The sequence below is a fragment of the Opisthocomus hoazin genome, chromosome 1, assembly GCF_030867145.1.
Source record: "Opisthocomus hoazin isolate bOpiHoa1 chromosome 1, bOpiHoa1.hap1, whole genome shotgun sequence".
NCBI classification, from domain to species: Eukaryota; Metazoa; Chordata; class Aves; order Opisthocomiformes; family Opisthocomidae; genus Opisthocomus; species Opisthocomus hoazin.
Window position 1 is genome coordinate 3,289,299 of NC_134414.1, and position 24,316 is coordinate 3,313,614.

The 24,316-nt window shown below is 50.7% G+C and overlaps 1 protein-coding gene across 3 annotated transcripts in view; it reads left to right on the forward strand.

The window, feature by feature from the left end:
* SLCO2B1 (solute carrier organic anion transporter family member 2B1) overlaps nt 1–21,862 on the forward strand; it is a 72,239-nt gene extending 50,377 nt beyond the window's left edge. For all 3 annotated transcript variants that reach the window (XM_075414674.1, XM_009943301.2, XM_075414684.1), the window contains 7 exons: nt 7,782–7,946; nt 9,926–10,118; nt 10,910–11,066; nt 16,419–16,588; nt 18,431–18,495; nt 19,203–19,323; nt 21,305–21,862. In XM_075414674.1, coding sequence (XP_075270789.1) covers nt 7,782–7,946; nt 9,926–10,118; nt 10,910–11,066; nt 16,419–16,588; nt 18,431–18,495; nt 19,203–19,323; nt 21,305–21,479 — 1,046 coding nt within the window. In that variant the 3' untranslated portion in view covers nt 21,480–21,862. The remainder of the gene's footprint in view (nt 1–7,781; nt 7,947–9,925; nt 10,119–10,909; nt 11,067–16,418; nt 16,589–18,430; nt 18,496–19,202; nt 19,324–21,304) is intronic.
* Nucleotides 21,863–24,316: the final 2,454 nt, after the last annotated feature.

The window sequence follows — 24,316 nt, forward strand, 5'->3', positions numbered from 1 at the left end:
GAGCAAGCCGGGGGTTTATTCCCCCGCTGACCTCGTTGCACTGTCATTTAGAAAACCTGCGCGATGGAAGCGATTGCGTAGGAGCAGATTTATAGCGCTCGGGTAGGATTTTCACGCCGACACTCTGCTCTTTGCCTCTGAAAAATGAATAAAAACAAGCTCCCTGCTTCTGGGTGAGGAGAGGAGGAAATGTCTTACCTCTGCTCGAGCTGTGGATTTGGCTCAGGGCTTGCATCGGGGTTGCTGTTGTCAGGGCTGTGAGAGCCGTGCTGATAAATTCATTATTTCTGAGAATTTATCCCCTAAAGCCAAGTCCTGAATAAAAATGAAGTGTCTGTATTTTTTGTCAGGAGAGCAATCTTGATGAAATCACTGGGATTTTAAATAGAAAGCTCTTTTTAGAGCCAGAAACTGGACGGTAGCTAGTGTGTGATGGTTAGGTGAGAACAACTTGAAGTCTAAAAACTTCAGTGCTAGCTCACCTACGGGTCACTAGAAAGGAATTTTACCTCCCATTTTGTGACTCTCGTACTTATTTTGTTTCTTCTTTCCAACACCAAGCATTCTCTCCTCTTTATTTTAACTATTCTTTTCTACATAATGATTTATGAAAACAGCATTTGGAGATTTTCCATCCTGAACCATCTTGCAATTTTATACCTTCTGTTGTTTAAAAAGCGGGACAGAACGAAACACAGAATCACAGAATCCCAGCATGGCAAAGGTTGGAAGGGACCTCTGTGGGTCACCCAGTCCAACCCCCTGCCGAAGCAGGGTCACCCAGAGCAGGCTGCACAGGACCACGTCCAGCCAGGTCCTGAATATCTCCAGAGAAGGAGACTCCACAACCTTCCTGGGCAGCCTGTGCCAGGGCTCCATCAACCTCAGAGGGAAGAAGTTCTTCCTCATGTTCAGTTGGAACTTCCTGTGCCTCAGTTTGTGCCTGTTGCCCCTTGTCCTGTCGCTGGGCACCACTGGAAAGAGTCTGGCCCCGTCCTCCTGACACGCATCCTCAAGATATTTATCGGCATTTCTAAGGTCCCCTCTCAGCCTTCTCCAGGCTAAACAAGCCCAGCTCCCTCAGCCTCTCCTCAGAGGAGAGATGCTCCAGTCCCCTCATCATCCTTGTAGCACATGTGATGGCAAAGTGCTGGAGGACAGTGCTCTCCCTCTACCAAGTGCGTAGTGAGCCCTTTTCAGGCCACACCCCACTACAAAAGGATGATGGCTCCTGAAGGAGAGGGGACCTGCTTTGCTGGTCTCGGGAGGCTGGGACCGATGGGGTTGTGCTGTGAAATGTTTGAGTGGTACCTGCTTGGTTTTTCTGATTTCATCTGGCGTCTCTGCACGTGGCATGGGGAGCAGGAGCCCACTTTGCAGAAAGGCAGGAGATGGGCATTTAGGAGATCGGTAGTGCAAATCCACCAGCAGAAAAGACATGAAGCAGATTCCTAGAATATCTTACAAGAGAAATAGTAACCTGTATATTAAGTCAGTCTTATGCTCACAGCTTTCCACTGCTTGTGAAAAATATGCTCATTTTATGGGCAAGGGGATAAGCCTAAAGCTGGAGATGGCTGTTGGCAAGAAGTGGGTTGGATCTCATCTGCTTGCTGGTCCATCTGCATCTTGAGGGGAGTGTTTACAGATGGTTCCCTTCCCAGAGCTGCCTGGTAACTTGGTGCTGTCCCTGGGACAGGCATCCCCAGACCTGCCCAATGTTGAAGGCTATAGGTCCCCTGTTTGGGATGGGGTGAAGGTCACTGATGGTTATGGGTCTCCTGTTTGGGGTGGGATGAAGGTCGTTGGTGGCTATGGGTCCCCTGTTTGGGGTCGGGTGAAGGTTGCTGATCACTATGGGTCCCCTGTTCAGGGTAGGATGAAGGAAAGCATTAGGATGCCAGCAGGGATTGGATCAGTCAAGGACCTCACAAGATCCCAGATTGTTCCCTGTGATATTTCAGTCCTGTTCTTCCTGCACCACCCATGAGACAGAGTCCTCCCTCTGACTGAGGTGCTTGAATACAGCAAGTAGGTTGAAAAACGGGCCTGGAGATTTGGGTTGTGCTTTTTTATTTAGCTCATCTGCAGATCTTCATCCACTTTCAGTTAGAAGGTACTTTGCATCATCGGTGCTGGGTCTTCCCAGACAAAGTGCTTGGGGTTGGAGTCAGTTGAGTCAACAATTGGAGTTGGCTCATTGCTGGTGTTAGAGCGTTTTGCAGACTGGCCTTGTACTTTCACATGGACCACCCATATGGTATGGCTGGAAACTCAACCGGGTACCAGGAATGTTCTGCCTGGGAGGAAGGCAGCGTCTCCCGTTGGGAAGTGTCCCATTGCCTGCCAGATGCAGGGAACAGGGACCGCTTTCCTTGACGGGTGGGGAAAATGCAGGCCCTGCTCCAGACCCATCCCAAGCTGGGTGAAACTCCAGGACAGAAAGGCATGCCTGGTTAGGCTGTGATTCAGCAAAGCACTCGAGGCTGCTCCTTGAGCAGGATAAGGCTGCAGAGTGCCTTGAAGCGTTGGGAGGAGTGGTGGATACACCGACAGGCTGTGCTGCCATCCAGCGAGACCTGGACAGGCTGGAGAGTTGGGCAGAGAGGAATCTGATGAGGTTCAACAAGGGCAAGGGCAGGGTCCTGCACCTGGGGAGGAACAACCCCAGGCACCAGTACAGGCTGGGGCTGACCTGCTGGAGAGCAGCTCTGCGGAGAGGGACTGGGAATGCTGGGGGACGACAGGGTGACCATGAGCCAGCAGTGTGCCCTGGATGACAAGAAGGCCAATGGTCTCCTGGGGTGCATGAGGAGGAGTGTGGGCAGCAGGTCGAGGGAGGTTCTCCTCCCCCTCTGCTCTGCCCTGGGGAGGCCCCATCTGCAGTGCTGTGTCCAGTGCTGGGCTCCCCAGTTCAAGAGAGATGAGGAGCTACTGGAGAGAGTCCAGCGGAGGGCTACAAGGAAGGTGAGGGGACTGGAGCATCTTTCCTACGAGGAGAGGCTGAGGGAGCTGGTCTTGTTCAGCGTGGAGAAGAGAAGGCTGAGAGGGGACCTTAGAAATGCCTCTAAATCTCTTCAGGGTGGGTGTCAGGAGGACGGGGCCAGACTCTTTCCAGTGGTGCCCAGCGACAGGACAAGGGGCATTGGGCACAAACTGAAGCAGAGGAAGTTCCAGCTGAACATGAGGAAGAGCTTCTTCCCTCTGAGGTTGACAGAGCCCTGGCCCAGGCTGCCCAGAGGGGCTGTGGAGTCTCCTTCTCTGGAGATATTCAAGACCTGCCTGGCCGCGGTGCTGTGCAGCCTGCTCTGGGTGACCCTGCTTGGGCAGGGGGTTGGACTGGGTGACCCACAGAGGTCCCTTCCAACCCCAAACATTCTGTGATTCTGTGATTCTGTGATTTTCTTAAGAGCTTGGCAGAGGCAAGCCTTAAGTTACTAAGCTGACCTGGAGGAGGAAGATGTTGAAAAATGCTGTTTAGTCACTTATTTCAGCTTAAATGATGCAAAATGAAGCATGATTATGGAGAAGGAAATGCATTTTGTCATTCGTTCTGTTGCTTCAGTGCACATGGAGATAACTGAGAGTAAAATAAGGCTTGCAGGAATTTTTGCCGTTAACTTTATTGGGAATGGAATCAGGACGGGTTAGATGCTTTGCATTCTCCATTCTCTGGAAGCCACTGGGCTCTAAATCTTGCTGGGGCAAGGTGTGATGAGCAGCGAGCAGTTTGCAAAGCCCTGGGAACTCTGCCTCAAGGACAGGAAGAGCTTTTCCATCCACAATCAGCAATAACAGGATGGAGCTGTGTACAGGATAAATACTCAGGCAAAGCACAGGGGACATTTCCAAACAATGAGGTCAATTACCCAAGAAGGGAGCGGGCTCCAAGCGCCGGAGTTATTCAAAAGTAGGAAAGTCAGAGCACTGTGGGGAATGATCTTGGCTCTTGCACAGATGCTCTGCGTGACATTGGGTTGCACCCTGCTCCTCCTACTCACAAAGTGCTCCTTTTGCAGGCATCGGACCTGCTCACAGTAATCAAGAAAGTAGGATTTAGCCAGCCTGAAGTCATTTCCATTGCTAATTTCTAGGCTTCTATTGAAGGCACCTGGGAGGATGTGCAGCTTCTGTTGCACATACTGAGAATTAATCCATTAAAGGTGATCTTCAAAGCAATTAAAACACTGGGCTTGCGACTTGTTTGTTTCTCTGTGGTGCCTAAAAATAGTTTCAAGGATTTTTTTAAATTATAATTTTGAAGTTTCCACTTGCTTTTAGTATCTGCCCAGCTTCCTCTCTGGACCTGTAAGGAAGATGGAACCAGTAAGGAGCTGGTGATTGCAAAGGATGGCAATCTTGCTGCCTCCCACCATGAAGCAGGAGACCTGCTCGCTGTCGTAGATTTATAGCTCTGATCTGGGGTGGCAGGGGGGGCATAGCTTGGTTGAAAAGACCGAAGAGCTCTAGGGAAAAGAAATCTCTCTTGTGGAAGATTCCCACTTTCTGGTGGAAGATTTGCACTACCTCCCACAAAAGACTGCATTAGCTCTTGGGAGACCTTTCAGCAAGCAAGCAGAGGTTTCATATTTGCAAGATGTCTGAGATATTCCAGTGAGGGAACTAGGCAGGAGTACGTGTCAAAAAGCAAGACTTCTGATGATGCTTAAAAGCAAAACCACTTACAGAGTCACAGAATCACGGAATCACAGAATGTTAGGGGTTGGAAGGGACCTCTGTGGGTCATCTAGTCCAACCCCCCTGCCAAAGCAGGGTCACCTACAGCAGGCTGCACGGGACCTTGTCCAGGCGCGTCCTGAATATCTCCAGAGAAGGAGACTCCACAGCCCCTCTGGGCAGCCTGGGCCAGTGCTCCGTCACCCTCAGAATGGAGAAGTTCTTCCTCATGTTCAGCTGGAGCTTCCTCGGCTTCAGTTTGTGCCCAGTGCCCCTTGTCCTGTCACTGGGCACCATTGAAAAGAGCTTGGCCCCATCCTCCTGACACCCACCCTGCAGATATTTAGAGGCATTTCTAAGGTCCCCTCTCAGCCTTCTCTTCTTCAGGCTGAACAAGCCCAGCTCCCTCAGCCTCTCCTCGTAGGAGAGATGCTCCAGTCCCCTCCTCATCCTCGTAGCCCTCCGCTGGACTCTCTCCAGTAGCTCCTCATCTCTCTTGAACTGGGGAGCCCAGCACTGGACACAGTACTCCAGATGGGGCCTCACCAGGGCAGAGTAGAGGGGGAGGAGAACCTCCCTCGACCTGCTGGCCGCACTGCTCTCAATGCACCCCAGGAGACCACTGGCCTTCTTGGCAGCCAGGGCACGCTGCTGGCTCATGGTCACCCTGTCGTCCACCAGGACACCCAGGTCTCTCTCCGCAGAGCTGCTTTCCAGCAGGTCAGCCCCAAGCCTGTACTGGGCTATGTTCTCTGGGCTTCATGTTGGTCTAGCACAGAGATATCATCGCAGCTCATTCTCTCTCTGGTGCACTGCTAGCCTGCCCACTCTCCAGCATGTCAATATATCGGGGACCTTGAACGTGCTTTGCATGCTTGGACCTGCTGTAGTTCCCTGTGTTTGCTGCTCCCCCATGTCTTCAGCTGCTTGCTTAACCCTGGGAGCAGAGTGCTGAGCTGGAGAGGCGATACTCCCATGAACAAGGGCTTTGCCTTTGTGTATGAGGGTTCCCCTCGCATCCCCGGAGGGAGCTATGCTCTTCACATAACTTTTTAGGACAGCTGAAAGAAATAAACAGCTTGTGGCATCTCCCAGATGAGCACCAGATAGTTCTCCCCACTGCAGCCTCCCAGTGCCTCTGTGCTGGAGCAGATACAAAGATTGTCCCAGCTGTTTGTGAGCTGCTAAGAATGAACGCCATTAATTTATGGCAGGCCATTGCACTAATCCTCCCTGTGAATTCCTTATCTCTGCTTCAACATGTTGGCTTTCAGGGTCCTCATCTAGGAAACTCATCATCTGTTCGTCTGGAGGTTGCCCTTACGCAACTGCTGCAAAGCCGGATGATGAGCACGGGGGAAGGCGATGGTTTAGGGGGACCAAAGGCGTGAGCGGAAAGTGGGTTCAGGATGTGGACGAAGGAGAGGTCACTCCAGGCTGGAGAACTGCTGTGGTGCTGGGAGCAGAGCCGCTGTCTTTGCTGAGCAGGCTGAACATATCTTTTTGTCAAGCAGGGATGGTTCAGCCGCAGGGGAATTTGCTGGAGTGCTTCTTGCCTGTAATCAAAAAATGCTTTTTTATCATTGAAACAAAAAGGACATTGAAATTGCAACCGCAGCAAGCAAATAAATCAACTTTTAATCACTTCCCCGCTACTTTCATATTTGTTTTAGCAGCAGCCTTGCCAGAAAGATTCAGGGAGAGGAACTGAGACTGTGTTTTCTCAGGCCATGCGTGTTTGTAGCAGCCCCTGTAACCAGCCAGCGCTGCAGCCCTCAGCCCATGGGTAGCGGGGGAAAAGACGTGCAGGTTTCCATCTTGCTCTCAGGCATCCTGGTACCGTCCACCCGTTGAAGGCAGGAGTTAGGGACGGTATTTACAGAGGTTCACCTGAGGCTAAAAAACTATCGCAGAGCCACTTGCCTTTCTCCTCAGGCATCATCAGACCCTAGCAGCTCTGAAGAAGAGCTCAGCAGGAGGTATTGCTGCAGAAGGTGGCGGACTTGTCCTCTGCGTTAGCAGGTGTTCTGGGATGCCTGAGCACGTCACCCAAGGGTTGATGTGAGATCTCAATTTTCTTGGGTCAAGATGCTTCATTTAGGGTTTGTTTGGGAAGCATTTCTTTACCAAAAATGGGTGGTCAAGCACTGGAACAAGCTTCTAGAGAGGCAGGCAATGCCCCAAGCCTGTCAGTGTTTGAGGCATTTGGGAAATGCCCTTAATAATATGTTTTAACTTTTGTTCCGCCCTGAAGTGGTCAGGCAGTGGGACTAGGTGATTTTTGTAGGTCCCTTTCAACTGAAAATATTCTTTTTTCTCTTCCCTTCCCTTCCCTTCCCTTCCCTTCCCTTCCCTTCCCTTCCCTTCCCTTCCCTTCCCTTCCCTTCCCTTCCCTTCCCTTCCCTTCCCTTCCCTTCCCTTCCCTTCCCTTCCCTTCCCTTCCCTTCCCTTCCCTTTCCCTTTCTTCTGATGCTGACACCTCCAACAATTTCCCATTGCACTGGCACAGACCCATTATACACTGCCTGTTGTGCACATGTGTTTAGAGCAGTTCCCAGCCTCAACTACGTGGACTTCAGAAGAAACTAAGCATGATTGATCTTAGCAACAAGTCAAAAGGATTGACAGATGAGGAGGTGAGCTCTGCAAGGATGGGAGATTTCCAGAGAGGAGTTGCTCTCTTCTGATGTTTGCTTTGAGGCTGGACATGCTTTGCACTGAAAACCCTGCTTTTTTCTTCATTGCAACAACTAACTTCTGCCATTGATTGACCCATCCCACAGCTGGTTCCTAAGGCAGGTGCGGATGAGGGATCATCAGCTTCCCTCTCTCACCCTGATTTGCACTTTTCAGGTGTTTAATTTTTGTAATGTCCTGATGCTTCATCCTGACTTTTTAATATCCAGATAGTCACGTAGTCAAGGCCTGAAATGATAAACCCTGAAAGCACACATTCTGCCCTTTTGTGGATGAAATGTTCGGAAGAGCTCACCACTCCTAAAGAGTTAATTCTGCACAAAAAAAAGGAGGAAAATTCAAAGTTTTGCCACTTTCCATGCATTAATATTTTTCTGTATGCAACGGGTCTCCCTTTTTCCTTTCAGATTTTCCTCTGGTCCTGCTGAGGAACCTGCGCCATCCTGTCTACCTGCTGGTGGTGTTGGCTCAGGTCAACCTCTGTGCCATGGTTGCTGGTTTAGCAACATTCATGGGGAAGTTCCTGGAGAGACAGTTCTCCATCACGGCGTCCTTCGCCAACATGATCATCGGTAAGCGTTGCTGTTAAGGCTTGCCAGCTTTTGAGCACCTCTAAGAAAATAATCTAGAGATTACTGAGAAGCACACGTCCCTCTGGCACTGCCAGTCTCCTTCCATTACCCACAGACAGACGTGGCACAAGGTCCTTGCACATATAATTGCTCAGCTGCTGTCCACTTTCCTTCCTTTATATTGCAGCCTGAGCTTGTTAGAATAAAATCTTTGAAGATCTGCGGAAATGTTTGTTATCTCAAAGCTGTTCACTATAATCAAGGAGAGGAAACCAACTCATTGCATCAAGGGAGCAAAGAAACATCAGATATGAATCGTGCGTGTTTCTGTGGTAGAGATTACATTGATCATTGCGCTAAGGGTCTTTTAAAAAGTAGGTAGTAAATAAAATTAAGAACTGTAGAAATATATGCATGCATTTTGAAGACACCATGCAGCAAGGGACCAGTCAGGCTGGTATACCGATCGAGCCTAAACTCTTCAAATGTTTGCTGTAGCCACACTAACTGCTTGTAAACACAGAATCACAGAATCACAGAATGGTCGAGGTTGGAAGGGACCTCTGTGGGTCATCTAGTCCAACCCCCCTGCCGAAGCAGGGTCACCTCCAGTAGGCTGTAGAGGACCTTGTCCAGGCGGGTCTGGAATATCTCCAGAGAAGGAGACTCCACAACCTCCCTGGGCAGCCTGGGCCAGGGCTCCGTCACCCTCAGACTGAAGAAGTTCTTCCTCATGTTCAGACGGAACTTCCTGTGCCTCAGTTTGTGCCCATTGCCCCTTGTCCTGTCACTGGGCACTACTGAAAAGAGCTTGGCCCCATCCTCCTGACACCCACCCTTCAGATATTTGTAAGTATATATTAGGTCCCCTCGCAGCCTTCTGTTCTTCAGGCTAATTGTTGGGCTAATGGTTGGGCTAATTGCTTGCTGTTGGTATTGTTGTGAAGGAGAGGAGTAAATGTTAAGCAGGACAAGTGCTCATGAGATTAGACTGCTTTTGCTTGTGTTGTAATATCCAGAATGTCCTGTCTGAGGGTGAGGTCTCCCTGTGTGAGCTTCTCATGGTAATAAAAATATGAAGAATAAAGCCCTGCTCTTATAATCAGTTGTAGAATTCAGAGATCTAGACACAGAAGTATTTAAACTATACTTTTAAACAAACAGCATGCATCCTCAGAGAAAGAGTCTTCTGAAGTCTGCAACAAATAAATCAGAAGGAAATGAGCAGAGCAGACTGGCAAAGCCCAGCAGCCGATGCTAAATGCGGGCAGAAAGGTTAAATGCCGAAGCAGTGGTGTCCTCCACTGAGGTGCCCTGCTGAGCTGTTCCCAGGCTTGATTTACGCGCTCTGTTAAAGACGTGCCCCGTATTTCTTGTTCGAATTTATCTAGCTTTTGTTCCCAGCTACTGAATCTTGCTTTGCCTCTTTCTGTTAGATCAAATGGCTTTCTGTAGTTGGAAATCCCTTCATTTTGTGGGTATTTATGGGCTGAAAGCAACCTCCCTGTTGATTCTGCGTTGAATTAAACAGCTTGCACTTCTTTGGATCCCATTATGAAGGTGGGTTTTGCAAAACTCTGAGTCTGTCATGGAAACCTTCACGGTTTTGTAATGGTGACAACAGAAGTGGGCACATTACTGCATTACGCAGAAATCAAATATCCTCTCCAGGTTTCATTGGTATTTTCTCCTGTCGGCACTGAAAAATCACATTTGCTGGATGAAGCAAAGCTTTCCACTGGTCCCTGCATCTTCCATGTGTGGATACAGAAGACAGCCAGGTTGCTGTGGGAGCCCACAGTTTTTGCAAAACTGCTCTTTCTTAGCACCGTTCCACCAGCCCCTGCAAAAAACTTGGTCCCCTCCAGATCACCGATGCTGAAAACTAGGAATCCAACAACAAATCCTCTGGGCCTTCACTGTAATGAAGGGACTGATATGGCTTGGGGGATGCAAAACAAGGATCTGCCTTTCTCCAGGTGCTGTGAACATCCCTGGGGCGATGGTCGGCATCGTGGTGGGTGGTGCCATCCTGAAGCGGTTCCAGATGTCCCTGAGGCAATGCAGCGCCATGTGCATCCTCGGCATGTTCCTCTGCCTGCTCCTGGCTTTCCCCCTCCTCTTCCTCGGCTGCCCCACGCAGAAGGTCGCGGGCGTTACCTACAGCGAGAGGTACCGACAGCTCCAGCTAAGCTGGGCATGGGTGGGTTGTTCCCAGGGCTGTGGGTACCCTCCATCCCCAGCTGCACTCCTTGGCGTGGAGGTGAGAGTTAAGCAGAATACCCAGAAATGGGTTTATTCCCTCATGAGAAAAAGTTAATGGTGATAAAATAAAGCTAGAAATTAATGCTTTTGTGAATAAACACTGAATCTGCTGAGTCCTTACTCCTAACTTCATTGACTGGTTGTGAAACTCGAAGAGAACGCATTTTTGGCACAAACAGCACAAGATTAAAATTTCATCTTGGAAAGTGCGGCGCGTTACTCGCAGATGAACAGCTTGGACAGGGGCCAGCCCTGGGATCACGCCTTCAAAGCCATGGCTGCTTCGCTACGCAGCTAAACATGAGCAGGACCTTGTCTTCCCTCAAGGCTTGATCCAAGTTGCTGTCATTTCACATTATCAGCATCCTCTGGTCTCGGTGGAAGCTGGTCCGAGCCTTCAGTGGGAAGCTCACCACCTCCCACAATGTGGTGTTGCACTGCCCAACGTTAGGGACCAAGTATGAAGGAAGTGGGTAACTCCCTTGACCATTCGTGGTCAGGATGCTTTGCCCAGGCAGAGCAAAGGCTTGGGGGGTTATAGTGGACTTTCTGTGGCTCCTCACTTACATATGGGGAAGGTTTTGCTAAGTAATCATGTGTTTCTTTACTAATCTTAATATACATGCAGTATATTGTCTATATAAGATGTGTATTAATTATGCTCAATACCATATGTTAATATTTTCTTCCTGTTGTAGCTCTGAATATGGACACCACGCCTTGGAATGTAACCTCCAGTGTAACTGCCCCGAGAAAGCCTACAACCCCATCTGCGGCTCAAACGCGATTGAATACATCTCGCCCTGTTCCGCCGGCTGCAGAGTTGTAAATATCGATGCAGACAACTCGGTGCTGGTGAGTCATTCCCACCGCGCTAGTGCTCGGGCTTGCGATGGCTAATGAGGGATGACCAACACAGCGCTCCAACCTGGCAGTTAGTTTTTCTGATGTTAGTGTTGGACAAGCTCTGCGTGACCCTGTGGGATGAGCAGAAGTTTGAGAGCGTCCCAGGAAAAGCCATTGTAGATAGTGACACTCTCCAGTATACAACTGCTCTTCCCAGTACAAGTCCTTGGCCAAAGCAGCAGGCAGAAACCTTTTAGGCATCCAACCTTTTAGATGTCAAGGTGTCGTTCCCCATCCACTGCTCCCCCCCAGGTCAGGTTTTGCTCCACAAACCCCAGCTTCAATATCTCCCTTGCTACCCAGCAACTGGAGTGGACTTTTTGCATGGAAGATGCAAGGACCTTCTGCTTTCCCTTCCCACCTAAACGATGACAGCTTTCTTAGCTGTGTTTCCCGTGGTGGTACAGGAGGACGTGCAGTGTGGGAAGAGCTAATCATAGCATGAAGCATGACCCAAGTCCATGGATGCCTCTTGCACTCAAGGAATGCTTTCTCCACAGGGTGAGTCAGCCCACCTCCACTGAGCTCCCGCTCTGGATTGTCCCATTCATGTTCCTTGAACAGGGACCTATGGAAACAAGGCTCCCAATTTGGGCATCACGTGCCTGAAGTTCTCTGAAACTGGACGGAGTCTGAGTGTTTCCATTTTCCGGGGTTGCAAAGGCAAAATACCAATGCGGGTGGCACACATTTTTCACACACCTCAATATCTTGCAGCAGACATCACCCAGGCTGCTCACCCAATAGCATTTGCTTGGGCTTGACCTAAAATACTGCTCAAAGCCTAGAATGAACAAGTTATCTTTTTTTTTTCTGAAGCAAAATGCAATATTGCAGTTGGTCCAAACTGCCCTCCTGCAGAGTGAGGGACCTTGCCTGGACAAGGTCCTGTGCAGCGTGCTGTAGGTGACCCTGCTTCGGCAGGAAGGTTGGACTAGATGACCCACAGAGGTCCCTTCCAACCCCTACTATTCTGTGATTCTGTGATTCTGTGAAGTACCAGATGAAAACACTCAGCTGATACCTACAGTTGTGGAAGCAGCCTGGATGTTTCCATCCTGCTGGCCACACTCCTCTTAATGCACCCCAGGATCCCACTGGCCTTCCTGGCAACCAGGGCATGCTGCTGGCTCATGGTCACCCTGTCGTCCCGCAGCATTCCCAGTCCCTCTCCACAGAGCTGCTCTCCAGCAGCTCAGCCCCAGCCTGTACTGGTGCTTGGTGTTGTTCCTCCCCAGGGGCAGGACCCTGCCACTGCCCTTGTTGAACCTCATCAGGTTCCTCTCTGCCCAACTCTCCAGCCTGTCCAGGTCACGCTGAATGGCAGCACAGCCTGCTGGTGTATCCACCACTCCTCCCAGTTTGGTGTCATCAGCAAACTTGCTGAGGGTACACTCTAACTCTTCATCCAGGTCGTTGATGAAGAAGTTGAACAAGACTGGGCCCAGTACTGACCTCTGAGGGACACCACTCGTTACCGGCCTCCAACCAGACTCAGCGCTGCTGATGACAGCCCTCTGAGCTCTGCCATTCAGCCAGTTGTCAGTCCACCTCACCGACCACTCATCCAGCCCACTCTTCCTGAGCTTCCCTAGGAGGATGTTATGGGAGACAGTGTCGATGAAGAGAGAGGAGCTAAATCTTGCTCTTGGGGACTCAGAGGGCAACTCTGTATGCCTTGGGCAAACCAACCTGGGACGGACCACTGCCCCAGTACACACAGCACTGACTTTTAGCAGACCTTCACTGCATACTCCGGGAGGGCCTCGTTAGAGCAATGTTATTCCGCCTTTCAGCCGGCAGATTTGCAGGTTGAAAAGTCATGGTCTGGTTGCAGTGTGCATCCTCTCCATAAATACCGGCTGTCAAGCCAAGTGTCTGCGTGAGAGGATAATTTAGTGGGAGAGTCCCGACGTGGGGGATAGAGAAACGGGTTTTGCTCTTGGCTTTCCCTTCATTTGCAGACCTGGAAGGGTTATTTTGCTGCCGTGTACTTCTCTCTCCTCTGCCGCTCTCTGTCTGTCACCAAAACCCCAACAGGGATGAGTTTTCACAGTACCAATTGTCTATCGGGTCTCCAGGCAATGCAGTTCAACAAATTAATAATAAGGAAACCTTTGCCAGTTCAAATACCTGTCTGAAAAATGTTAGCAATCCATACAGGGTGAGTATTTTTCCTTGGCACAGGATATCATGGCAGCGTGGGACTGTCTAGGCACTTTTTAGCAGCGTTTTTTTAATGAATAACACTTCATATTAATAACAATATTGTTTTCTGCCAGAGCTGAGTCCCAAATGTGCTTTTCTGCATCCCTGTGCCTGCCTTTCGTACAGCAGATCCCTTTCAAGTTCTTCTTCCTCCTTCAAGATGCCTGCAGCCTTTTGACACCCCGTGGTCCTGAACACGACCCACTCCTGCATTCATGATACATATAATTATGTGTAGCCACACGCTACAAAAAAATCAGAGCTCCCTTGATGGTGCCATGCAAACAGTACTTAGTAAAGCCAGCGTTAGCTCTTCCTTTAGCGCTTAGATAATTTGCTGAATCTTCTTTCCACCTATTGATGCTTCTTGACCCAATTTAAGTTGCGTGAGAGCTTCTTCCACGCAGGGGCTGTATGTCGGCGTGTTGTTATAAATGCCAAGCCATGTGCCAGCACGCAGTAGCCGGGGGACGTCGCATCTCCCTGCGACGGGGGAGCTCGTGGCTCACAGCGACGTGGCTACAGATGCTGAGCTCTGCTGCTTTACCGTGCTGGAGCTGAGCGCAGGTGGTTGCAGAGCAACCCGCGTCCCTCTCCAGTTTTGGGTATTACCTGTAGCAGGAAATAAAAATATGAGATTATTGCGTTTTAAGGCATTCTTCCAGCTCATGCTTTCTCTGCTATATTACATTTTTCTCACTATTTTCAGCAGCTCTTTGCCACTGCAGGGACCTGTTCCCTACTGCTTTCCATGTCCCAAACAACTGGGTTTCTAGAAACCCTCCCAGCGTGCAGGAAAACCTGCAATTCTGTGCTCAGCTTGGCTGCAACCCTTCCAGAGGACACTTGCACAGTGCAAGCTTGGCTTGAATACTCTTATTTGAAAGCTCTCGCAAACTGAAAGCGATTTGCCCTTTGCATCGCCCGATGTCCCCAAATTTCACGGGCAGCAGCAGGAGCCTCATTGTGCATGGCCACGGGTGGGAGCAGGGTAAAAAAAGTGTAGATATTGCACTTCGGGGCATGGTTTAGCAGGCATGGTGGTGTTGGGTTGATGGTTGGACTTGATGATCTTAGAGGTCTTTTCCAACCTTAATGATTCCAGGATTCTAGGGACCTTCCTCTGCTGCCAGCTGGGTCAGGTCTGAGCTGGCCAGCACACACCCCAAAATTTAGGGTACCAGAAGGTCCCAGCTGGGGTAAAAAAAGAAGCAATAAGACAGCATCAAGCAGAGTTCGGTGTCGGAAACCACAGCCCTGGTTTCAGGGCTGCTCTTGGTTACTCTCCTCTCTCTGCTTCCCTGGGTGGTTTTTTCCCCTGCCCCAGTGCTGCGTCAGCCTTGTGGCACTGCTGCCCAGATGAGGCATCCCACAGGGACAGGCCACCGGTGGCTTTGCGGCTTGCCCCTGCTCCTCAGTGGTTTTTGCAGCTGAGATCATGCTTCCTGCTCTGAAATCCTCCGAGGTTTCAAATGAAAGGGGCAGAGCCCTGCCTTGTGACTCCATCACGTACATCTCCAGCCCTTTGTCTCCATTTGGCTTTGTGTGAGTCCCCCAAATATTGTGACTCAAATGCTCCTTAAAAGGTGGCAGTTGCGCAGATCGAGTGAGTTTTAATTTATCTAATTGCTTTTTTGTTAAATGCTTTGGCCCAAATTCATCTCAGCTATCATAGGCACTTATCTGTGGTGGGTCCTCTGGAGAGCCACCTCTCCCTCCATGACTGCAGAAGGAGCCCAGATGATGAGTTTGGTTTAGCTTGTTTCAGAAGATAAATCCCAGTCTGAATTTAAAATATTAAATCCTCATTCCTAGAGGTGGGAGGAGGGATTGTGTCCCCTTTCATCCCAAATTTCCCCCCCCATGCTCTCAGCAGGGAGCGGTTCCTTGTGGGTCTCTTTTATGGGCATCAGCCATGCCGCTTCCCCAGGCAGTGATGTGGGAACGGGGATTTGGGAGACCCTGGGGTGCTCCTGCCTCTGGATCACCCTTCTGCAAACTGCCATCCCGCTGTGAATCTGTCCCCCTCCGGCAACAATAAGATCAAGCTCATTTTATTTAAAGGTCTTTTCCAAAAAAATGAGGTTTCTTTTTTGTTTTTTTTTTTTTTAAAAAAAGAGAATTGTGACTAAAATTTGGAGAAAAACAAAAATTCCATATGCCTTACCCAGGGCATCCTTGCATTGCTAACGCTGTGCTGGTTATTTATGACCCTCTCTTAAAGGGGAGGTTTTGCATTTTCCCCTAGCAAGTGTTTTGTGATTTAATACTCCCCTGAGCTTGGGCTCTGCCTTTGATTGCCAGCTCTGCTCAACACGTAGCCCCTGGATGCAGGCTCCCACAGCAGGAGACAAGCTGGCTACAGGTGATGGAGCCCAGGGTGCTCCCCTGGTGATTTCCTCCAAAAGATACAACACAGGCCAGTATGCTCACATCAGGCTTGAATGTTTTATCAGCTGAGGGTGAGATTTTTCCATGCTGAGAGTCCAGATTTATGCAGGACACCAAAGCGTTCGGCTGGCAAACGACGACGTTGAAATAAACCATGCGTAAGCATCTTCGGTGCACAGAGGGTGTGAAACGCAGGGCTGGAAGCACGAGCATGGTGGGGTGGGGAGGCGTTGCTGGAACTCACATGAACAAGGCAAGGATGTGTCTGGGTTGGGAGCACTTCCAGGGGCCTCTGGAAGCACAGAGAGATGAACCAAGGTACCACTGTAGATGAACCAAGGTACCGCGGTGGTCCCAGCTTCCTCATCAGGTGTGTGTGCTCACCCGTGTGACATGCTAGTGATGCCCGTGGGACCTGGTGGGACTGGGACCTCCTTTCAGAGATGGCAGCACGTTGGAGGCTGGAAGCGGGGATTGGAAGATGTGTTTCCTCACCCACTCACTCTGTTGTCCCCAGCCGGCTTCATTGCATGTGTTTCTATTTTTCCCTCTGCTCCCCAAAGTGTTGAGTGCTAATTACTGATAATTATTTACAGACAAAACTCAAATATCCTCCCTCCCTATGACTGCTGGCAGCTGTCCCTGGTATCTCCATAGCCTTGGGCAGATGAGCAACCTCTGGGTTTTCTCTCCTCTTTGCAGAACTACACCGACTGCAGCTGCATCCCCGAAAATGGGCTCGCGGGGTTTGCCAAGCCCGGGACCTGCGGCACCGACTGCTCCCACCTCCTCCTGCCCTTTGTGGTCCTGTCCTGCCTGGCGGGGATCCTCGCCAGCACGTCCCACACGCCATCCTTCATGCTTATCCTCAGGTGAGCAGACTGGGTTGGCCATGGTCTAGGTGCAAGCCACTCCTTTAAGCACGGTGGAAAAGGCATCCAGAGGTTGGGTTTGGAAAAACAAGGGGTACTTGAATAGGGGAGGAAGATTTTCTCCAGCTAAGTGACTGGAGGGTTAAATCAGCCCTGTATTGCACCTTGTGCCCAGTTCCTCCCATTGCTTTTACATGGTTCTTGCATGTGTTGGTGCAGGGAACAGGGAAGGGGGCTTCTGGTGGTACATGTGGTTGTCCATCTTCTAGCTCGGGAGCGGGCTGTGCTTTGCAGATCTGGCATGCCTAGGCAGGACAGAAACATCAAGCAGCTCCAGGCTCAAATGTTGGAGCAGGAGAGACCTTCAGGACTTGCTCTTGAAGACCCTGTACTAACAGAGCTCCTGCTGCCTAAAGACTACAGAGGCTCTTCCGAGGTCTCTTTGGCTGCTGATGCTGAACACCCTATGGAGTTAAGCAGCAACTGGAGATTTCAGGCTGCTGGAGGCTTTAACACGGAGTTACCAGTGCTGCATGGCCAATTGTTCTTGTAGGCAGCGTGGTGTTCACCAACAGGTTCAGGCAAGGAGCAGCCAGTGGGTGTGGGTGGGTGTCACACCACGCCATGCCCCCACGGCACCTCCACCCACCAACGGGGCCATGGGGCTCACAGGAACCCCACACTGCCCTCAGCAACCCCCATTCCTGATCTCAGCACAACCTTCAGATCCAGCAGCCATCCCGTTCCTTCTCCCCACCCACGGCTGATACCTCAGTAACGAGATGCACCATTAACTCAGCATTAATTTATCATGGCAGTGCTTTGGCACTTTTTAATGCAGCTCCGCGTTAAGTTAAGAAGTTTAATTACCTCCCTTCCTTCTGATGGATCTCGCTTGAATTCAGCCTCTGTTCCCAGTGCAGAGAAGCAATTAGGACTCTGGTTTCCCACACCCTGGGAAAGGTGCCTGTGGGGCAGGCGGCGGCAAGATGGAGCCAGCCTCACCACGAGCCCCAGGCTGGTGGGGATGGAGCCTGGGACGGGCAGGAGAGGATGAGGCTGGGGATGTGCTGGGGGAGAGGGGAAAGCCATGGGGGAATCTCTGTGTTAGTCTATAAATGATATTTCCAGGCACATTTCTGTGGTCGAAGCAATCTAAACAGTTGCTTTTTAGGGAAAAGCTGTGGTTAAAACCTGTTTTTTCTGCCAGCCCCAGGCATTATTAAATCACCTTTTATGCCATGAATGAACTATGCATACACTAGGCATTTAGAGGGGAGAGCGAAGCTGGGTCCCCTGAGGTGGGATGACCCTGGGGGGGGGGGGTCCTCTGCCACCCGGTCCTCTCCCATGTGTGACCCCAGAAGGAACCACAGCCTGAAATGCTTATTTCAGGAAACTGGGGTCCCACCAAAATATACACTGGGGCATCCCACCTCAAAAAAAGCCACTTCCTCAAAGGGTAAATCACTTTTTCAGTCACAAACAGCATCCATTGTACTGCTTGCGTTTGGCAGAGCCAGCAGCTATATTCGTTTCTGTTTGTGTTTTGCTCATACGGATTCTTTAAATTAAAGCAAAATTACTTTGCTGATCCCCTCCCTGTCTCATACAGAGTTTGGCAGGTTTTTCAGGCCAAGAAAAGACTGTGGTAAGCTTCCAGCCCTAATGAACGAAGCATTATTTTTGCTGATGTAAATGGGAACTGCCTGGGGTCCGTGGAGGCTGGGTTGAAGGATGACTTTTTGGGTGAGGTGTCGTAAGGCCTTGTGGGATGCCAGGGAGGGAAACATCCATTTTTGCAGAGAAGGCAGAGGGCACGCTTTCCATTTTGTTTTTCAGGAGCATCCAGCCCGAAGACAAATCGTTTGCGGTTGGGATACAGTTCATGCTGCTGAGAGTTTTAGGTAAATTAAAACGCGTTGAAATGCCGTCCTGGAATATCGTGGCAGCTCTTGGCGATTGGTGGGGATTTGTCCCTGAACAGCCCCAGGGCTGCAGAAGTGCGGTTTATTCAGAGTTTTAGACTCATCAAAGCCTGTCCTGAGCCAGGGAAAGATGCTGCCTTGCAGGGTCTGGGGTCTGCATATGGTGGGGAGGAGAGGAGGCATCTCCGTGGGGCTACAGCTACATGGCTAAATAAAAGAGGACAGGGGATAAGCTTGGGTCCAGGAGGACAACCCTTGGCTGTGTGCAGATATTGCCACGTTAGCCTCCAGCGTATCAGGATAGCTGCAAACAACGTCCTGTGATCCCGCCAGTTATTTTTATTATGGTGGAAATTAATTTTCACCTGGGGCCCCCCAGAACATGCCACTGCAGTCGTAGGAAGGAGCATACATGCACAGTGCATGGAGGAGGTGAGAATAATTCCTGGGATAAGCGATGGTCCCTCATCACAGAGCAATGAGAAAGAAGGACTGTCTTGGTCTTGGTGGATTGCAAACCCCCAGCCAGCCCTTGGCAGGCTGTGCAGGACCAGTGGCTTCATGGGCCACAGCAAAGAAAACCATCTCCAGCCACTTTCCACCCTAAGGCATGGGAAAGTAACCACGGTTGGGTCAGTCCTGGCTCCCATAACGTAACAAAGCCCCCTCTGACCCTCTGCTTCCAGCATGGATGCCAGGCCCTGTTCTGTACGGCAGCGCCATCGACACGACCTGCATCCTCTGGGAGAAGAAGTGCGACAGGAAGGCAGCCTGCCGATACTACGACAACAACCTCTTCAGGCAAAGGTAGGGATGAGCGGTCAGGATAGGGCTGGAGGTGGAAAGGGGAACCCGGGGAGGAACGTGGCATCAGGCCACCTCCGACGTGGGATAAGTTGTTGTATATGCAGTGGTAAGAAAACAGGGACACTCGCATCTCCCTGGCCAGTGCTAACTCCTAGCAGTGCTCAGGAATGGCTTGGAGGGAAGTCATAGGCACAAACCAGAAACATGCCAATGACCATGCTAGCTTGATGCTAGAGACCACAGACGTCTACTTCCAGGAGCATTCCCTGCATCACAGTGAGAACAATCGTTCACTGGAACAACCTCCCCAAGGACGTCTTGGGGTCCCCATCACTGGGGTTTTTAAGATGCAACTGGACAGGGTGCTGGATGATCTCATCTAGGCCTCCTTCCCCATGAAATGTTGGACCAGATGATCTTTTAATGTCACAGAATCACAGAATCCCAGCATGGCAGGTTTGGAAGGGACTCTGTGGGTCACCTAGTCCAACCCCCTGCCGAAGCAGGGTCACCTACAGCAGGCTGCACAGCACCGCGTCCAGCCGGGGTTGGAATATCTCCAGAGAAGGAGACTCCACAGCCCCTCTGGGCAGCCTGGGCCAGGGCTCCGGCACCCTCAGAGGGAAGAAGTTCTTCCTCATGTTCAGCTGGAACTTCCTCGGCTTCAGTTTGTGCCCGTTGCCCCTTGTCCTGTCGCTGGGCACCACTGGAAAGAGTCTGGCCCCGTCCTCCTGACACCCACCCTGAAGAGATTTAGACGCATTTCTAAGGTCCCCTCTCAGCCTTCTCTTCTCCAGGCTGAACAACCTCAGGTCCCTCAGCCTCTCCTCATAGGAGAGATGCTCCAGTCTCCTCCTCATCCTCGTAGCCCTCCGCTGGACTCTCTCCAGTAGCTCCTCATCTTTCTTGAACTGGGGAGCCCAGCACTGGACCCAGTACTGCAGATGGGGCCTCACCAGGGCAGAGCAGAGGGGGAGGAGAACCTCCCTCGACCTGCTGGACACACTCCTCTGAATGCACCCCAGGAGACCATTGGCCTTCTTGGCACCCAGGGCACGTTGCTGGCTCATGGTCACCCTGTCGTCCTCCAGCACTCCCAGTCCCTCTCCACAGAGCTGCTCTCCAGCAGGTCAGCCCCAGACTCTACTGGTGCCTGGGGTTGTTCCTCCCCAGGTGCAGGACCCTGCCCTTGCCCTTGTTGAACCTCATCAGATTCCTCTGTGCCCAGCTCTCCAGCCTGTCCAGGTCTCGCTGGATGGCAGTACAGCCTGCTGGCGTATCCACCACTCCTCCCAGTTTGGTGTCATCAGCAAACTTGCTGAGGGTACACTCTTAACTCTTCATCCAGGTCACTGATGAAGAAGTTATGTCCCTTCCAATCTGGGCTATTCCATGATGCTATGATTACTTATTTCACCAGCATAGACACAAGCAGCCTGTCCTGATGCCTTCTCCATGGAGGTGACGCAGCAGTAGGGGTGAGCCCAGCCTCTAAGCTGCCTGTGAGGTGGTGTAGGGTCCATGATTTCATCTTCCAACAGAGCAGCACAGCTCAACACACAGAGGACACAAAATCCAGCCTGTGCATGTTGAGGAGGCTGGAAGGGAGCTGTAGGTTGCCTTCCGTCCCCATTGCAAATTCGTCATTAAGTGACTCTCTGCTCAGTAGCTGCAGCAATTCCTGTTCACTCTCAGCCCAAAGCCATGTTTTTACGTGCCTCCTTTTTACCAGGAGATATGATCTGTTAATGTAACACCAAAGAGAAGTAGATATTCCTAGCTATTCCTAGCTATTCCTCCGCTTTCAGGCACCCTTCTCGGGAGCCAGGCTTGCAGCAGTTCCTTGCCCATGGCTAAATGTGCCCAAGGAGCCCATCCCCATGTTCAATGTCTGCTGGGTGCCTGGGCAAGTTGGGTGTTGGTGCCTGGTGCACATAGGAATGCTCTTGCTACCCTGATTTATTGTGTTTCCACACCACAGGTATCTTGGCCTCCAGTTTTTCTTTGAGGTGGGCACTTTCCTGTGCTTCGTGATGGTGTATATGATTCTCAGACGGCAGGAGAGGGAAGCCAGCAATACAGCAGAGACAAAGGCAAACCCAGAGAAGGAGAAACTGGCAGGAAACTCCATAAAGAGCCCAGAATCTAAAGTGTGACACCAAAAATGTGAGTTGCGATCTGTGTCTGGGGAGTCGAAGCCATGCGAATCACCCTACACTTGAACTGTGAAGGATGGATGCTTGGAGTGATGGATGATGGGGCTGCTTCCTGATCTTCTGGGTGGGATGTACTACTTCTGTACTGCCATGGGAGTCTGTCCATACACTGTTCTACACCTGTCTCCTCCACCTCAATGGTGCAGCTTGCTCCTTCACATGGATTAGTCCACACACATTAACCTTTGGACACTGCCATCTTCTGGATTTATGTCCTCCAAAGCATTTGTTCCTGCTGACAGTCTTGGTGATGCCAGCACTGAGCATTGACCATAGATCTGAAAGGTTTTGTGTTTTTTTTTTAATAAATCATTTTTAAGAAATGGTTTTGTACTGAACCCATACGTTTCCATGAGTGATGGTCTGTCCTTGCCCCCATAACATCAGTTATTCTTGTTCCTTTTGCTCTCGTGGTGTTAGATGGTCTCTCTTCCTTGAAGGCTTCACCCAGCTCCAGCTGACACTGATGGGAGTTTTGTCCCAGGCTATGGACTGTCAAGGACCAGCTCACGTGCTTCACCCAGCTGCTGTGTAGATACTGCTTTGGTGGTGAGGGGCTGGGATGAGGGCTCTGGGGAGGACGTCAAAAAGGCCTGGCAGGTCCAGGCCAGGAGAGAAACTCCAAGCTGCAGACTTGTTGCACTTTGGCAGCACGGCTGCATTTTGCAGCAATAAGAATAATAATTCCTGTTTTTTTGCATGCTCGGTACTTGTCACAGGAGCTTACTGAAACATGTGAGTGTTCAGGCTCCTTCCCGTTTTGCAGTTTGAGAAAGGCAGAACCTCTGCCAGGGATGCAGGACCATAAACGGAGGTTGAACCAAGCCCTCTTGCAGACCGGGCAGAGCTCATGGCTGAGCCACTTGACCACAGAGCCAGAGAGCCTTGCTGTGCTCCTTGAAGGGGTTACTGTCTGAGGCAGCTGTAATTATGGGGTGAAAGTCGAGTCTGGTGTTATTTTGGTGCAACTGCCTCTATTTTCTGCATTCTTCCCATCTCAGGACTCCTTTCCACGCAAGCACAAATTGTGTTACTGGTCTTACACCATCAGCATGCAACCACAGACCATTGGGTAATGTGTAATTTTTGGCTCCAGAATGGAATTCAGTAGAGAAACCAAAACTTCTGCATTCACCCCAAATATGCAGAAGGGAAAAGAAATACACAGTGGAGAAAATTCATTAACTCCTCGCACCCTGGCAAATAGTCCTATGATAAGGTCTGGGGTGTGCACAAACAGTGGTGGAGGGTGGAAAGGCCAGTGGTTAAGTGGCTGATTTAGATACTTCACCAGACTGCTTGCCCAGCTGTTTGGAGAGACCCAAATAACACACTGCAGAGTGAGAGACTAATTCTATTTTATTTTCTTTAGAGTTTTTTTGCATGTTTTTGTGCAGTGCCTTTTGTTCATTGAGGAGATGGTTAAGAGAGTCTACAGCCCTGTTCACAGGTGCCTACACACAGAAGTGACTTCTGGACTAAAAGAAGGTGTTAGAAGACAGACATGAGAGTAGATGCTGAAGAGATGTAGGTGGACCCATTCAAGGAAGGATGCGTAGCATATGCTGACTGTGAGCATTGTAAAGCCAGATCTGGGGGAGTTTTGCACTACTCTTGGTTTTCAAGCCATGACTAGGTAGCATCTGTTTCTATAACAAACTTGTTAGCAGGTGTGAAATAGGAATGAGGTTCTGTGGACAGGAGCAGGGAAGAGATGGGCCATGATGTTCACAGTGGTCCCTCCAGCTCTTGGCAACCCATGGATTTGTGGCATTCTCGCTACATCTGGCAGAGAGAAAGGTTCTTTCCTGGCTAAGCCCAAGCCCTTGGCTCACAGATGGTTTCCTGCCTTTTTCAGCACAACCTCGAGTCACTCCAGGGTACTTTCCAAACCACAACAAACCAACAACAACACAATTTGTTTTGTACGGCGTGAAAAGACGAGAGCTGCAACGTGCTTTGCCAGGAATAACCCTGGATGAGGGCTGCAGAATCACAGAATCAGAGAATCACAGAATGTTCGGGGTTGGAAGGGACCTCTGGGGATCCCCCAGCCCAACCCCCTGGTGAAGCAGGGTCACCCAGAGCAGGCTGCACAGCACCGCATCCAGGCGGGTCTTGAATATCTCCAGAGAAGGAGACTCCACAGCCCCTCTGGGCAGCCTGGGCCAGGGCTCTGTCACCCTCAGAGGGAAGAAGTTCTTCCTCGGGTTCAGCTGGAACTTCCTCAGCTTCAGTTTGTGCCCATTGCCCCTTGTCCTGTCGCTGGGCACCACTGAAAAGAGTCTGGCCCCATCCTCCTGACACCCACCCTGCAGGTATTTAGAGGCATTTCTAAGGTCCCCTCTCAGCCTTCTCTTCTCCAGGCTGAACAAGCCCAGCTCCCTCAGCCTCTCCTCATAGGAGAGATGCTCCAGTCCCCTCACCATCCTCGTAGCCCTCCGCTGGACTCTCTCCAGTAGCTCCTCAAATGACTTCATAAAGTCAGAAACGACAGTTGACTTCAGATGGGGACCAGACCGTGCTCGAGCACTGGAGCAGCACAGCCTGGCCAGTGGCCACTGCACAGGCCCAAGGAGTCCTGAGCTCTGTGTTTCGGTCTGCCAGCGCAATCCTTCTGCAAAATCACTGCCAACCCCTTGCTCATCCTGTGCTGCTGGGTCTGCCACGCTGGGCTGTGGGGATGGGCTCAGGGGGTGGCTGTGCTCTTGCAAAGCAGAGAACATAGCACTAAAGGTCTTCTGTGATAAATGAGAGGGAGAACCTCAGAGCAATGA